At 41.8% G+C, this 14,241-nt stretch overlaps 1 protein-coding gene across 1 annotated transcript in view; it reads left to right on the forward strand.

The window, feature by feature from the left end:
• The window catches only part of slc5a9 (solute carrier family 5 member 9), a 43,582-nt gene that overhangs the window by 3,170 nt on the left and 26,171 nt on the right, over window positions 1-14,241 (forward strand). Inside the window, exons 2-11 of the mRNA XM_004067579.5 lie at window positions 843-961; window positions 2,065-2,136; window positions 6,109-6,213; window positions 6,456-6,620; window positions 6,749-6,854; window positions 9,501-9,581; window positions 9,767-9,972; window positions 10,147-10,282; window positions 11,037-11,144; window positions 13,813-13,963. Coding sequence (XP_004067627.1) covers window positions 843-961; window positions 2,065-2,136; window positions 6,109-6,213; window positions 6,456-6,620; window positions 6,749-6,854; window positions 9,501-9,581; window positions 9,767-9,972; window positions 10,147-10,282; window positions 11,037-11,144; window positions 13,813-13,963 — 1,249 coding nt within the window. The remainder of the gene's footprint in view (window positions 1-842; window positions 962-2,064; window positions 2,137-6,108; window positions 6,214-6,455; window positions 6,621-6,748; window positions 6,855-9,500; window positions 9,582-9,766; window positions 9,973-10,146; window positions 10,283-11,036; window positions 11,145-13,812; window positions 13,964-14,241) is intronic.

A 14,241-nucleotide genomic window follows, 5' to 3' on the forward strand; every position in this document is an offset into this window, starting at 1 on the left:
AAAATTGAAACATAACAGCTCTGTGTCTGGTTAAGATTCACTTTGGTTCCCTATGAGCCTTACCCCTGTTATCTTGCTATAAGGATGATCAGTAGCGACACCCTAATGACGAAAATGTTGTCAAAAAGTGAAGTGGAGTGAAGAGATTTCCAGGAAAAATTGAGTTTTTTCTTTCACTAAGCTGAATGCAAAACCCAAATGCTTTGTATGTCACCAACATCACAGTGTTCAAAGAATATAACATTCAGCACCACTGAGAGACTCACCATAAAGAAAAGTTTCTGGATTGCTTCAGTGTCACATGTAAAAGATTCAGTCTGTATAAAATTGAATAGACCAACTTTTCTTTAATTGAAATTACTTCTATTTGGGATCCATTAGCCCTAAGTGATTAGGCTACTATGTTGATTGAGGCATTTTTTCCAACTGAGTAAAAAACTAAAACAAAGCTGTTATTTTGCTTTTATGTTACTGGTCCGGCCCACTTGAGATCAGACGGGCTGAATGTGGCCCCCAAACCAAAATGAGTTTGACACCCCTGGTCTAGGAGCTGGACGCTTCAACATCTCTGGGTTTATTTTTGGATACATGCCAAACAAAATAGATGTGTGGATTGGTGTCTAAGTTTAGAAGTCTTCCTCTTTAATACTTCAGTTTTATTACTGACATTTTAATTGACATTTTATCACCCAGCAGAAAATGCTTCAAAGTTCTGCTCAGAGCCAGCAGAACAGCTCACCTAACAAATGCAGTTTATCAGACATATCAGAAAAGTCTGATATGTAGTCATTACAAACCATCAAAAAAAGAAAAAGATCACCAACAAAAGATTTCTGACACAGGTACGACCCCCCCTGGTCTCACCACGGCGGCACCTTCTGGTAACCGTGGAAGTGTGGATGCTGCTGACATAGCTGTGGTAGTCGTTTACTTTATTGTCGTCATGGTGACTGGCATCTGGGTGAGTAACTGCACAGTCTGGATTGTAGTCCTTTCTTTCTTTGAGGTTCAGACTTCCTGCTGCCGCCCCAGGACTGAGAACATTTGAGGAACCTTTGTTTTTCCAAACCTTGGTTGTAGGGCTGGGTGATGTAGAATCTTGTCATATCACCTTAGGCGATGGCGATATATATAATGGTATAAACCAAATAACTATTTTTTGTCGAATTTGAACACTGTGCTCATAAGAGAAATTTGAAAACATAAGCAGGTCGTTTAGACTGAAATATTTATTTCCTATTTTAAACACAACAGATGCACTGAAGGAACATGTTTAAAGCAAAGCTTTCAAGTTTGAAAAGAAAACAGAAATAAAACAGAACGCTTAACTGTTTGATCAGTTCCATCTGAAAACTAAAAATTTTTATAGAACAGACATAAAATTGACAATTTTTTTTCGGTGGCTTTCTGGGATTTTTTCACAGGCCTCGTGAAAAAAGTCTGCAATGCAATGAGACAATGCATCTTTAAAAAAAATTATATTGAAACAAAAGTAAGAAAATCAAGGCATGTCAGAATGTTGTCCCTGCTGCTACAAGCCCCTCCTACTGGTTACAGAGGACCAGCGGCAGAAACATCCTGATCTCTCACCATCCATGTCCTCCACGATAAGGTGGAGAAAAGATTTCAACGGAAGCTCCTCCCACACGGCAGGAAATCCGGGTTAACACTTATCGACAAGTGTCAAGCAGCAACGTTGTTAAAACTAAGACGATATACACAAAAACACGAATTCGGTGTGGGTCTGAACGGACAGTAGGAGAATCGTGTCTAGTGATCCGTTGCACTCCAAAGTTTTTTTTTCTTTTTTTTACCTTTATTTACCCAGGAATTTTCCCATTGAGATTAAGGATCTCTTTTCCAAGGGAGTCCAGGGTTGTTCCAACCACGAGTGAAACTTTTTAAATTATATTGAGTTCCAGTGTGAAATCTTTAGAGCAGGCTTTGCGGGCAACCATGCGCCGCAGGGCACTGCGTTGGTGACCCCAGGGATAGGCCTGTTAAGACATTTGTTTTGTCTGAGGTGGTTTTGGGTGATCTAAAGCTGAACTTTCTCCTTTACAGGCATCAGTCCGAGCCAATCGAACCACTGTGGGTGGGTACTTTTTGGCTGGTCGTTCAATGACCTGGTGGCCTGTGAGTACTTGAAGTTTAGTCCTTTCCTCGATTTCCTTTCTCTCTTTTTTTACTTGTCCTGTCCAACAGCTGAGCAAACAGATCAGATCTGAAGGCCTCTTGTGTTGGACAGATGTTAGTGTTACAATAGGAGTTTATGGATTTTCTGACACACTAGGTGTATATTTGTATAAACCCCTTTTGTATTTGAGGCTAAACTTTACATATTTTAATTAAATTGAAGTACATTTCTTTGCTGGAAGTTCTGAGCATCCCCCAACCCCAACTCCAGGTATGAACAAACCATCACTGGACAGCTTGACCCCTCCCCCTGCGTGTTCCTACAGGAAGTACCTGGCAGTTCGAAGAAACCCATAGATGTCTATAGAGAAATAAAGAGCTAGTACTCATTCATACTGTTGGTCAGAAGAACCATTTTTGGTCTGATACCTGCATTTAATATGTTCTTGCTAATGTATTTTCATCAAATCAAATCAAACTTTATTTCTGTAGCACTTTTTTCCAACTCGTGTTGCTCAAAGGGCTTTACATAAAAAAGTCACATTTCATTAACAAAGAACAAGACATTCAACAAATGTTTTGTTTAAAACCCGTTCAACCCCCCCCCCCCCCCCCCACACACACACACACACACAGCATGGTAAAACATAAATTAAAATTCACGTTCCTTTAATTTCTACAGCACCTTTTCATGAAAACAGAACAGCTCAAGGGGCTGTGCATATAAAGAAACAAAAACGGAAAAACACCAATTCCCACACGTGCAATAAAACAAAAGGATAACTCCCTCATAATAAAATACACAAAAACAAACACAAATAAAAGAGAAATGATTTCGTTGACCTCCGTCAGTCAGTGTTGACCATGGACCATGTCCTAGCTCCCGTCTAGGTCCTTGGATCGTCTGGGACAGCGTCGTTGGTGGCCGAAAAGGCCAATCCGGGACAGGCATTGTTTGTCACAGAAGCCGCAGCTCTAAGTGGTTCTCTGGCTGTCGTTGTTGCATAACCTCCTGCGGGCCTGCTTTTCTTCTGATGCACGCATCATGTTCGCTTTGTCTGACTTGAGCTGTTTGTTTAAGGTGCCCCTCCACTTTGGGCGGTCTGCTGTGTGGTCTTACCAAGACTGCGTGTTCATATCGATGGCTTTCATGTCCCGGCTTCACGATATCTTTAAATCGCAGGTTAGGGCGGCCTGTGGTTCTCTTTCCAGGTGCCAGTTCTCTGTAGAAGATATCTTTTGGGATCCTCCCGTCCTCCATGCGTTGGCCATACCAACGCAGGCTTCAACAGTGGAGACTTTGTCTTGCCAGATAATGCCCAGGATGCGGCGCAGACCTCGTAGATGGAAAGCGTTCGGTCTCCTTTCTTGTCTGGCGTATGTGGTCCATGTCTCGTACCGTACAGCAGGGTGCTGATGACGCAGGCATTGTACGCTGCCATCTTTGTTGCGGTTGTCAGACTGGGGTTGATCCACACTTGGGTTGTCAGGCGGGCTAAAGTAGAGGCGGCCTTTCCGATCCTCTTGTCAAGCTCAGCATCTAAGGAGAGATTATCGTGATGGTGAAGACCAAGTACATGAACTAGATGACATCAAGCTGGTAGTTGTCTACTGTAATGGCTGGTGGAGTGACAGTGTTCTGGCTTAGGACGTTTGTTTTTTTGATAATCAGCCCAAAGTCTTTGCAGGCCATGGAAAAATGGCTCATCAGCGACTGTAGTGCAGTGACGACTGCTATGTCATCTGCAAATATCATTTCCCTTATCAACGTCTCGCGTATCTTCATCTTGGCTTTGAAGCGAGAGAGGTTGAATAGCTTGCTGTCCATTCTGGTGCAGAGGTAGAATCCTTCCGTTGCTGAGCCGAAGGCATGCTTGAGGAACAGGGCAAGGAAGATCCCAAACAACGTGGGGTCTAGAACGCAGCCTTGCTTGACCCCGCTGCTTATGCTGACAGGCTACTGCTGTTAAACTGCACTGTTCCCTTCATGTCTGTGTGGAAGGATTCAATCAAACTCTGAATTTTGGTGGGCAGCCGATCTTGTGGAGGATTTTGAAGAGTCCGTCTCTGCTGACCAGGTTAAAGGCTTTGGTGAGAACAATTAAGGAGACGTACAGGGGGCATCTGCTGTTCTCTACACTTCTCCTGGAGTTGTCGTAGGGAGAAAATCATGTCTACAGTAGATCGTTCTGCGCAGAAACCACACTGTGACTCCGGGTAGACACATTCAGCCAGTTTCTGTCAGGTCAAGATGACCTTAGCAAATACTTTACCTTCGATGCTACGAAGGGAGATGCCTGTCCTCCTGTTGGTCGGGTGTAAGCATCTAAGCAGCACAAGCACAACTCATCCCTAGCACCTCCCACCCCACAGTCCCCCAACCCCCGGGTCCAATGTGCCCGACGTGGGCACACCAGGCTGAGCAGCTCGGAGGACCCGGATAAAGAGACGCCAGAGGACAAGCATGGCCAAAACTCTGGGAGCCTGAACACTGACACCCCACCCAAGGGTGAGAAAACACTCGTAAACAGTTTAAAATGTGTAAGTGATCAATAGAAAAGTTCAAATATAAAAACGGGTAAAATATGAAAATTAAAACAGGTTCATGCATAAAAAAAGTACATAAAAAGTCTAAATCACCTAGAATATAAATTAAAAGTTAACAGGTAAAAAACTCCAACTTGACTAAAAAGCATTAAATAAATAAGTATGTGATAAAATATCATATAAAATATGAGTAAGATTCTAGATCCCACACACACACGAGATCTACCGGTAATTAAAAGCTGAGTTAAATAGATGAGTCTTTAGTTTCTTTTTATACCATGCATGGTCCGGTTGAATACTCGATTCTGATTGGCTGCTGGGTATGCGTTAAAACCTGATAACCCCACGGTGAAAAAAGAAGTTCCGGTCGGCTATCTTAAATGATTTGTATCACTGCGCCGGCTTCTGTAAAACAACCTTTTGCTTCATCATCGGGGCAAAAACAAGCGGTAAGCGATTAACTTTCCCTCTGAATTGATGCTTTATTCAACCCATCGGGACGATCAGCATATATATATCGCCGAATCTTAACTGCAGCTGTGGTGCTGCGCGACGCGGACTATATGTCCGCATCACGCTACGCTAAAAAGTAGCTGTTACTACTTTTCAGGCTTCCACGGCGTGCGTTAAAAAGTAGTAACCGCACACTTCGTCGGCCATTAACCCTTACTTAAAAACCTCCACAGTGGATGAGGTCCTCACATCCTCAGGCAGGCTGTTCCACAGACGAGCCTGTAGGTTCTAAATGAGGCCTCGCTGTGGTTTTTTGTCCTGACCCTAGGGACCTTCAGCAAGCCGAGCCTGAGGACCTAAGGGCTCTGGGAGGTTCATAAACTAAAAGCAAATCTGATATAAAAGAAGGACCAAGACCATGAAGACTTTTGTAGACTATTAAAAAAATCTTAAAATGAATCCTGAAGCTGACGGGGATCTAGTGCAGAGATTTTAGGATCGGTGTAATGTGCTCCCTCTTCCTGGTTGTCGTTAAAAGGCGTGCAGCAGAGTTCTGGACTAGCTGCAGGCAATTAATAGTGGTTTTCTTTACACCAGAAAGGAGGGCATTACAGTAATCTATTCTTGATGTAAAAAAAGCATGAATTGAAGATTTCAGCACTGGCTCTAGAGAGAAAGGGTCTCACTTGGGAGATGTTCCTCAGATGCAGTTTTAGCCCCTTGATTCACATGTTGGTCAAAGCTAAGATCAGCATCTAGAATCCCACCGAGGTTCCTCACTGTATCACATGTAGTCATACACTTGGTTGACAGATAAAACTGGTTGTATCTCTCTCAGCTTCAGAACCAATACCCAAGACTTCATTTTTGTCTTGGTTGAGCTCTGTTTGCTGGTAGAACACGGACTTTCATTTCTTTCTGGTCAAGCAGATGCAGTATTTCCTTCTTGCCTTATGTGGGTTCTCTCTGCAGATTGGTGCCTCCCTCATGTCCAGTAATGTTGGCAGCGGCTTGTTTATCGGCCTCGCAGGAACTGGAGCTGCTGGAGGCATCGCTGTTGGAGGATTTGAATGGAATGTAAGAATTAGTTCACTTAGCCCATCAACCTAAATTGACAGAAAATTGAGTAACAGTTTTATCCAAAATTAAATAAAACACGACTGAATTCCAGAAAACAATGGATCTGAGGAGTTTTCTTTATCTAAAATAAAAAGTGTCCAGGCCAATTCGTTTCTCCTCCCCTGACCCTCAATGTTAGCAAAAGCTGTTTTTCTCTCCTGACTTTTTTCTTTTTTCACACGGTGTGTACATGTGTGCAGGCAGCATGGGTTCTGGTAGCTTTGGGTTGGATCTTCATCCCTGTCTACATCTCTGCTGGTGTGGTCACTATGCCTGAATACTTGGCCAAACGTTTCGGAGGTCGAAGGATTCGAATATACATGTCGGTCCTGTCACTCCTCCTCTATATATTCACCAAAATTTCGGTAAGACACACGCAAACACGATTTTTACCATATCTGTCAAATGGATTGTAAGACAATCGATTTGAACATAAGTAACAAAACTGTTTTTTGTTGGTGTGTGCATGTGTGTGTTTTGTTTGTGTGTTCAGACTGATATGTTCTCAGGTGCATTGTTCATCCAGGTATCTTTTGGCTGGAACCTTTATTTGTCCACAGGTGTGCTTTTGCTGGTAACCGCTGTTTACAGTGTGGCAGGTACAAAGTTGCACAAACAGACACAAACACACTAAAATGCTCTAATATTAACTTCTTGACACCTACTATAACAAATCTGCTCCAAACGTACTTTAATTTAGCATCTACATTATAACAAAATCAAAAGGGATTTTTGTTTTTCACAGCAGGAAATTGAATCAGATGTCAAACGGTTGAATCAGCTTTCAGAAGTTAAGGTTAGGCTAGAAAATTTTCCCTGTATTGTTGTCACAGTGGTTCCTTTATATATCCTTTTGCAGTCTTGTTCTTTCGTGGATTTTCTTCATACCTTTTTTTTGTTTACAGCTCAATGTGTTTAACATCTGATTGGCTGTAAACCTTTTCAGTTAGTCTCTGGTACAGAATGCGTTCTGTTTACCACATTTACATAAATCTCTGATCCTGATCAGATCTTTGTTTTCCTTCTATAATACTGGACTAATTCTTCTATGAAGGTTTGGATTTTAAAGTTTAAACAAGAAAGAAAAGAGTGAAAATGTTCATGTTTGTTTAAGAAAAGTGAATCAAGTTTGTTGTGAGTTTTACAGCCTTAAAGGGTAACTAAACAGTAAATCGACTTTTCTGTCCGTTTACCTTTTCAAATGGGGCTTTTAAATGGCTGACTGTTGGTCCTTGCCAAATTTTTGACAATTTAACTTTATCTTAGAATAGTGGTACCCAGCGTTTATTCCAACAATTTGGCAGTTGACCTGGTGTTTATTAGAGACAATCGTCTACTGGAGGCTAGCGTTTATTCATCACAGACAGAATGGTGATGGCTAATGGGTTCATTTTACGGTGAAACTTGGTCAAGAAATACAGACAAAAACATAAGATGTGTCAGGATCGGTGTGGACACAATATGCAGGACGCAGGAAAATCCATAATCAAAGGTTCCTTTTATCAGGAAACAACTGGAAACGAAGGTAAGATAGCTCGTAGCTCTAATGACAGCACAAAACAATCTGGCTACGAATGCAAGGGAGACTATAAAACAGGAGGAATGATTACACAATTACACACAGTATAGGGGGTATTCCAAAAAGCAGGTTATGCTGGTTACCATGGTAAGTTTGAGGCTAAGGAAGTTGATAACCTCAGCTTTAGGTTCCAGAAATGGAGGTATGTTTCAGGGTAGGTCAAGTTGCCATGGCAACTCATGCTCTGAACATAACCTGGTCTGGAGCAGGTTTAGTTGAAGGTTAGTTTGTTTTCAGAGAGGTGAAGCAGCATGGCGTGTCCATTTGAAGATGATTTAGTGGATGAAAAAGCTCAGATAATACTTTTTCCACCATGAGAGGGTGATAAGACCACATATGGATGTTGGAAAGATAAACTTTTTATTTTGATCTAACTTAATTATTTGTTTCAGTTAAGATAAATCATTTTTTTGTTAAGTCATCTTAAAAATAACACGTAGTTATCAGACATTTATTTTAACTTTCATTCAAATTAATTTAATTAAGTAGGTGTAACTTTGGTGCTGCCGTTAGATCGGCACCGCAAGGAATTGTGGGATACCATTCCCTTTGTCTGTATGGACAGATTTGGGTTTAAGTGTGGGTTTTTGTCTAAATCTGTTTAGTTGTGTAGCTGTTTTACTGTGTTTTGTCTAGTTATTTTGTTCTACACCATGAGTGAGAGGAAGGAAGAGGATGATGAGTTTGTTTAGCACCACTAGTGCAGTCATATGTTGTGAGATCTGATATTATAGTCAGAATAATGTGAAACGAATCCCTGCTTCATGATGCAAATCTACACTATATCATTCATGTCATTGTTATAAAAATGAGAACATCTGCAGCCTCTAACTTGGACATATGAGAGTTCAAGAAATACAATAAATTAAGATGGAAAAACATTTAATTGAATTGGAGTAATATAACATTTAGTTAGATTATATGTAAATTTGAGTTGGATAAACAATTATTGAGTTGGATAGACGTAAAAAAATTTGGTTAAATAAATGTAACTCAAATACTTGTTACCAAGTGAATTAATTTATTTAAGTAAGATCAGAAACTCATACGTTTACTTTGTCTGTTCTTTTTCTCCAAGCAGAAACTCTTTTGCTGATGATGCAGCCGTATTAGTCTTTTGATGGTCGTATAATCTTCATACATTAAAATCTCAGACTCCGTCTCACTGAAGTATAGCGCTCTCTTTTTTTCACCACGCGTTTCCATGGTGACTCTGGAAATCGGTGATCCATTGAGAATGTCTTTATGTATTTGCTGTGCACGTGCATTAACCCACGGTTACCAAGTGGAGCATAATTACGCTAACTCATATCCGGTCTTTTGGAACCGACATACCCCGAGTAAGCAAGTTCAGGCGGACTTTAGCCAGAGTTCAGGGTTAAAGTCAGGGTAGTTTCAACATGCTTCCTGGAATACCCCCCCTGGGAGGGCAGGTGAAAACACTGAGGGAGAATTACACTGGGTCAAGAAGTCAAGAAACCAGAGAACTAAATACACCAGCAAAAAAGCAGAACTAAAACCACCCTGGCCCAAATACCTCACAAGATGAATATTTCAGTATTTATTGAAGTGATAAGAAAACAATAGCCTTAGATATTTAAAACGACCTTGGTCATAACAATTGCTTGATGGACATTCACAGTGACTCAGGGAAGTATATTTGCAGGTGGGTTGGCCGCAGTCATCTACACTGATGCGCTACAGACTGTGATCATGGTGGGAGGAGCCTTCACACTTATGTTCATAGGTATGAGAATCTGTCTTATCTCTGTGTCACTCTGGGTTTTACTGTTTCCAATTAACCTCCAATCAGCTGTGAAATATGTGCCACTTTTCTTGGCTGACTGTCCAAGTGAGGAACAATGTTTTGCTTGTAAAGTGTCTTCTGCCATCAAAGGCCACAAAGACTGTTTTATCCATTTTATTTTCCAGCTTTCTCCAAAGTGGGTTGGTATGAGGGTCTTGTAGCCCAATACATGTCCAGTGTTCCATCAGTAACAGTTCTAAACACCAGCTGTCATTTTCCACGCGCTGATGCCTTCCACATGCTGAGAGACCCGGTGTCTGGAGACCTACCTTGGCCTGGACTGGTGTTTGGGCTTACAGTACTGGCCACTTGGGTGTGGTGCGCGGATCAGGTGACAACACAAGCACATGCATTTGGTGTGGAACAAAAAAATGTTGCATTGTTGTCTTTGAAAATTTAAAGGATTTAATTACTACATTTAATTTAATGAAGTAATATTTGGCCCCAAGTTGATTGTGCTCGCACAGGGCTATGTATGATGGACATCATGATGGTACATCTTTAGGTCATCGTCCAGAGGTCTCTGTCAGCAAAATCCTTATCTCATGCCAAAGCAGGAAGTGTTTTAGGAGGTTACCTGAAGCTGCTGCCCATGTTCTTTATTGTGATGCCTGGGATGATCAGCCGAGCACTGTTCCCAGGTCAGTCTATGATGCTGTTACGGCCGTGTGTGATGTCTAAACTGGTAATCCTTCGTTTGCAGTCCCCTACATACGGAGTATTTACGTATTAAAATCCGTATTAAAATCCATAAACAGTTAACTTGTGTACCATGATCCACACAATGTCTATCTGTAATTTTAAGTTAATTTTCTAAAATCCTGTTTTTGTGGGTTTTATGAACTGGAACTAAAATCTATGTAAAAATAAACGAATAAATACTGGAAATCAATTTAACAGTAGGCCCTGAATCTATATTCTATGAAATTTTTTGAATGGTATAATATAAATGAATAAACTTTTCAATTTTATTCTTATTGTTTGGGAGGGTCTGTACATTTGTGCCAAGACGTATTTTTTATTTCCATCTTCAGTGGCATCTTGAATTGTCCTTGATTGAACCCTACATTGTTAGAGTTCATTCTTAATGCTTCTTTTAAACATTTTTCAACAATAAATAAGCCATAATTCCCAGTAAATGTACTACATTCCAGCATATTGTGAAATTGTACACATATTTACTTTTCTCATATTTACCTTGCAATCACTCAGTAGTAAGGGGAGAGTAAAAGAAAAAGGTTTTCTTAATCTTTGTCCTACAGTCTGCTGTAAGTCTCTTACTGAGAACAGATATACCAAGAATTGAGTCAGGAGTTGTTTTCTTACCAACACATTCATCTCGTTAGTAGTTATTTCATAAAACACTTCCTTTACAGCCTGTTTTAATGTTTGCAGATGAGGTTGGATGTGTGGATCCAGCTGTTTGTCAGAATGTTTGTGGAGCTTCAGTTGGTTGTTCAAACATTGCCTATCCCAAACTAGTGATTGAGCTTATGCCTGTGGGTAAGTTTTTCAAACACAAGGATTCTCAAAGCCCCCTTTTGTTGTTTTTACACAAACTTCCTTGTATTTTGTTATACATACTATCACCTTTTAACAATTCTCACTGGCCAAAAATGATTTCTGACAGATGAGACTCTAATGCTTCCCCGGGCCAAGCTTGGCTAAGTAATGAAGTTATGAGCATTCTCAAACCAAAAACGATCTGTTGAGCATAAAAAACATGCTGGATGAGCACCTAGCTGTAACAAACAGGTGGAGTCGTTGGCTTAGAGCTTGGACAAGGATAGGGGCACGTAAGGAACGAGGCGGCAAACAGGGTCCGAGATCCAGCGTAGATCAGTGGCACGCCTGAATAGAAACAGGGCAGGAATGCTATATATTCAGTGCTCAGTGCACTGAATATATGGAGGCGGAGTGATTGGCAGTGCTTGCTCTTAGCATATAGCTTGATGTCATCCATGCATAGGAGGTGACTGATGTTGGCCCCATTTCTGAGTCGGTATACATAGCCAGTCTTGTTGATTATTTGGCTGAGGGGGTTCAGACCTATGCAGAACAGCAGTGGGGACAGAGCATCACCTTGGTATATCCCACATTTGATGGACACTTGTGCAAGTGGCTTCCCATTGGCTTCAAGGGTGGTTTTCCACAGCTTCATTGAGTTTCCTATGAAGGTTCTTAGAATCCTGTTGATGTTGTACAGCTCCAAGCATTCAGTGATCCATGTGTGTGGCATTGAGTCATAGGCTTTCTTGTAATCAATCCAGGCTGTGCACAGGTTGGTGTGTCGTGACCTGCAGTCTTGAGCGACTGTTCTGTCAACCAGGAGTTGGTGTTTGGCTCCTCTGGAGTCTCTACCAGGGTTTACAGAGAATGGTCCAAAAAGAGAAAATATCCAGTGAGCACCAGTTCTGTGGGTGGAAATGTCTTGTTGTTGCCAGAGGTCATAGAAGAACGACCAGACTGGTTTCGTCTGATATAAAGACAACAGGAACTCAATGAACCACTGGTTACAATGAGGTCTGCAGAAGAGCATCTCTGAATGCACAACACATCAACCTTGAGGCAGCAACAGAAGACTATATCAGGTGTCATCCTATCAACGGTTCAGGCTGGTGGTGGTGGTGGTGTCATGTGTGGGGGATATTTTCTTGGCACACTTAGTGCCAATTGAGCATAGTTTCAATGTCACAGCCTACCTGAGTATTGTTGCTGACCATGTCCATCCCTTTATCTACTGATGGCTACTTCCAGCAGGATAAGGAACCATGTCATAAAGCTGGAATCATCTCAGACTGGTTTCTTGAACATGGCAATGAGTTCACTGGACTTAAAGGGCCTCCACAGTCACCAGATCGCAACCCAATAGAGCACCTTTGGGGTATGTGGTGGAATGTGAGATTGGCATCAGGGGTGTGCAGCTGACAAATCTGCAGCAAGTCATATATAGATCTACACTCACGCCTCACACCTTGCTAGTACCAGGTCGAATCCCCTTTTGCATTCAGAATTGCCTCAATTCTTGGTTGAATAGATTCAACAAGGCACTGAAAACATTCCTCAGATAGTTTGGTCCATATTGACATTGGGTACATCATCACACAGTTGCTGCAGATTTACAGTACAGACCAAAAGGTTGGACACACCTTATTCAAATGAATGGGAAGGTGTGTCCAAACTTTTGGTCTGTACTGTATATATAATAAGGGCTGGCCTACAGGACAGCACAGAAGCACACATCTTGGCAGCACATGCACAAGCCCTGAGCCCCAGAATGATAGAAGCTCAGATCTACCTCACCAGACAAACCCAAGGCGTAGGCTGTGCAAAAGAGCACATGGACTGGAAACCCCAAATTCAAAGTAAGAGACATCTCAGAAAGTGGTAAAGAAAGAGATATCCTGTGGGACTTCCAGATACAGACTGACAGGATGGTTACGATGAACCAACCAGACATTGTAGTGGTGGAGAAATCTCAGGGAGAAACTTGAGTAAGCTTGGAAGGTGAATATGGCAATGGTGTCTGTGGTGATTGAAGCATTCGGGGCAGTAACAATCAAGTTGGAGGAGTGGCAATAGTAGATCCCTGGAAAGACCTCAGTCATCTCGGTCCAGAGAAGCACAGGGCTGAAACAGCTAAGATACTGCAGGACCCTCAAGCTCCCAGGCCTCTGTTAGAGGACCTAAACTTGGGGTGAGAATGCCACTGATTCCCTCTACCTGTGCCTACTCCCATATTCAGTATCTCTGCCTTCAGTCACTAGCCCGACCGTCAGCTCACATTTCCTGCTTATGCTGCCTGTTTGCAAGTCTGCCTGACTTCCAGCTCATTCCCTCAGGCCAATGTTCCTACCTAAGCTTTCTGCTCATGCTGCCAGCTGCTGCTGTCTGTTCCTGCTTTTCTGCCTCACCATCGTCGCCGCTAATCCTTGTAAGTCCCCGCACCTTAGACTGTTGTATTGAAACTGAACTCTGGAGATCTGTAGCCCTTGATGAAGCCTCTATAAAAGTAAATAAATCACAGAAAACGTTACCACAGACCAAATGTTAGGATCCTACACTCACTGACCATGCCACATAGCAGGTCAACACTAGAGTTAACGAGCATATGCAGCCAATCTTTTATCAATCAATTATTGGTGTGTGTCTTTTTTCTTTTACCTTCCAGGGGTCCGTGGTCTGATGCTGGCAGTCATCTTAGCTGCTCTGATGTCCTCGCTGACCTCCATCTTCAACAGCAGCTCCACTTTGTTCACTCTGGACCTCTACCATAAAGCCAGGCCCAATGCTTCAGAGAAAGAGCTGATGATTGTTGGAAGGTAAGCAGAGCTGTAATATTTGTGCACAACTCCCCTAGATTACTACAAAGATTTACCTGTGTTTTTTCCAAGTTGTAAGTGTTTGAATTTGACTTTCATTTTGACAAAAGTATAAAGAAAATGATTTTTTTTTAAAGTTTAAACATAACTTAACTTTAAACGAACCTCCAGTAAATACATTGTAAAACTATTCTTGGTCAGAGGTGTCATTAGTGTTTTTCTGGATTTGTAAGAAATAAAATGTTTCTGAACCCCAGAGAGCTGCTATGGTTTAGCTG

This window comes from Oryzias latipes, chromosome 4, assembly GCF_053564925.1.
Source record: "Oryzias latipes strain Hd-rR chromosome 4, Olatipes_Hd-rR_3.1".
Lineage (NCBI taxonomy): Eukaryota > Metazoa > Chordata > Actinopteri > Beloniformes > Adrianichthyidae > Oryzias > Oryzias latipes.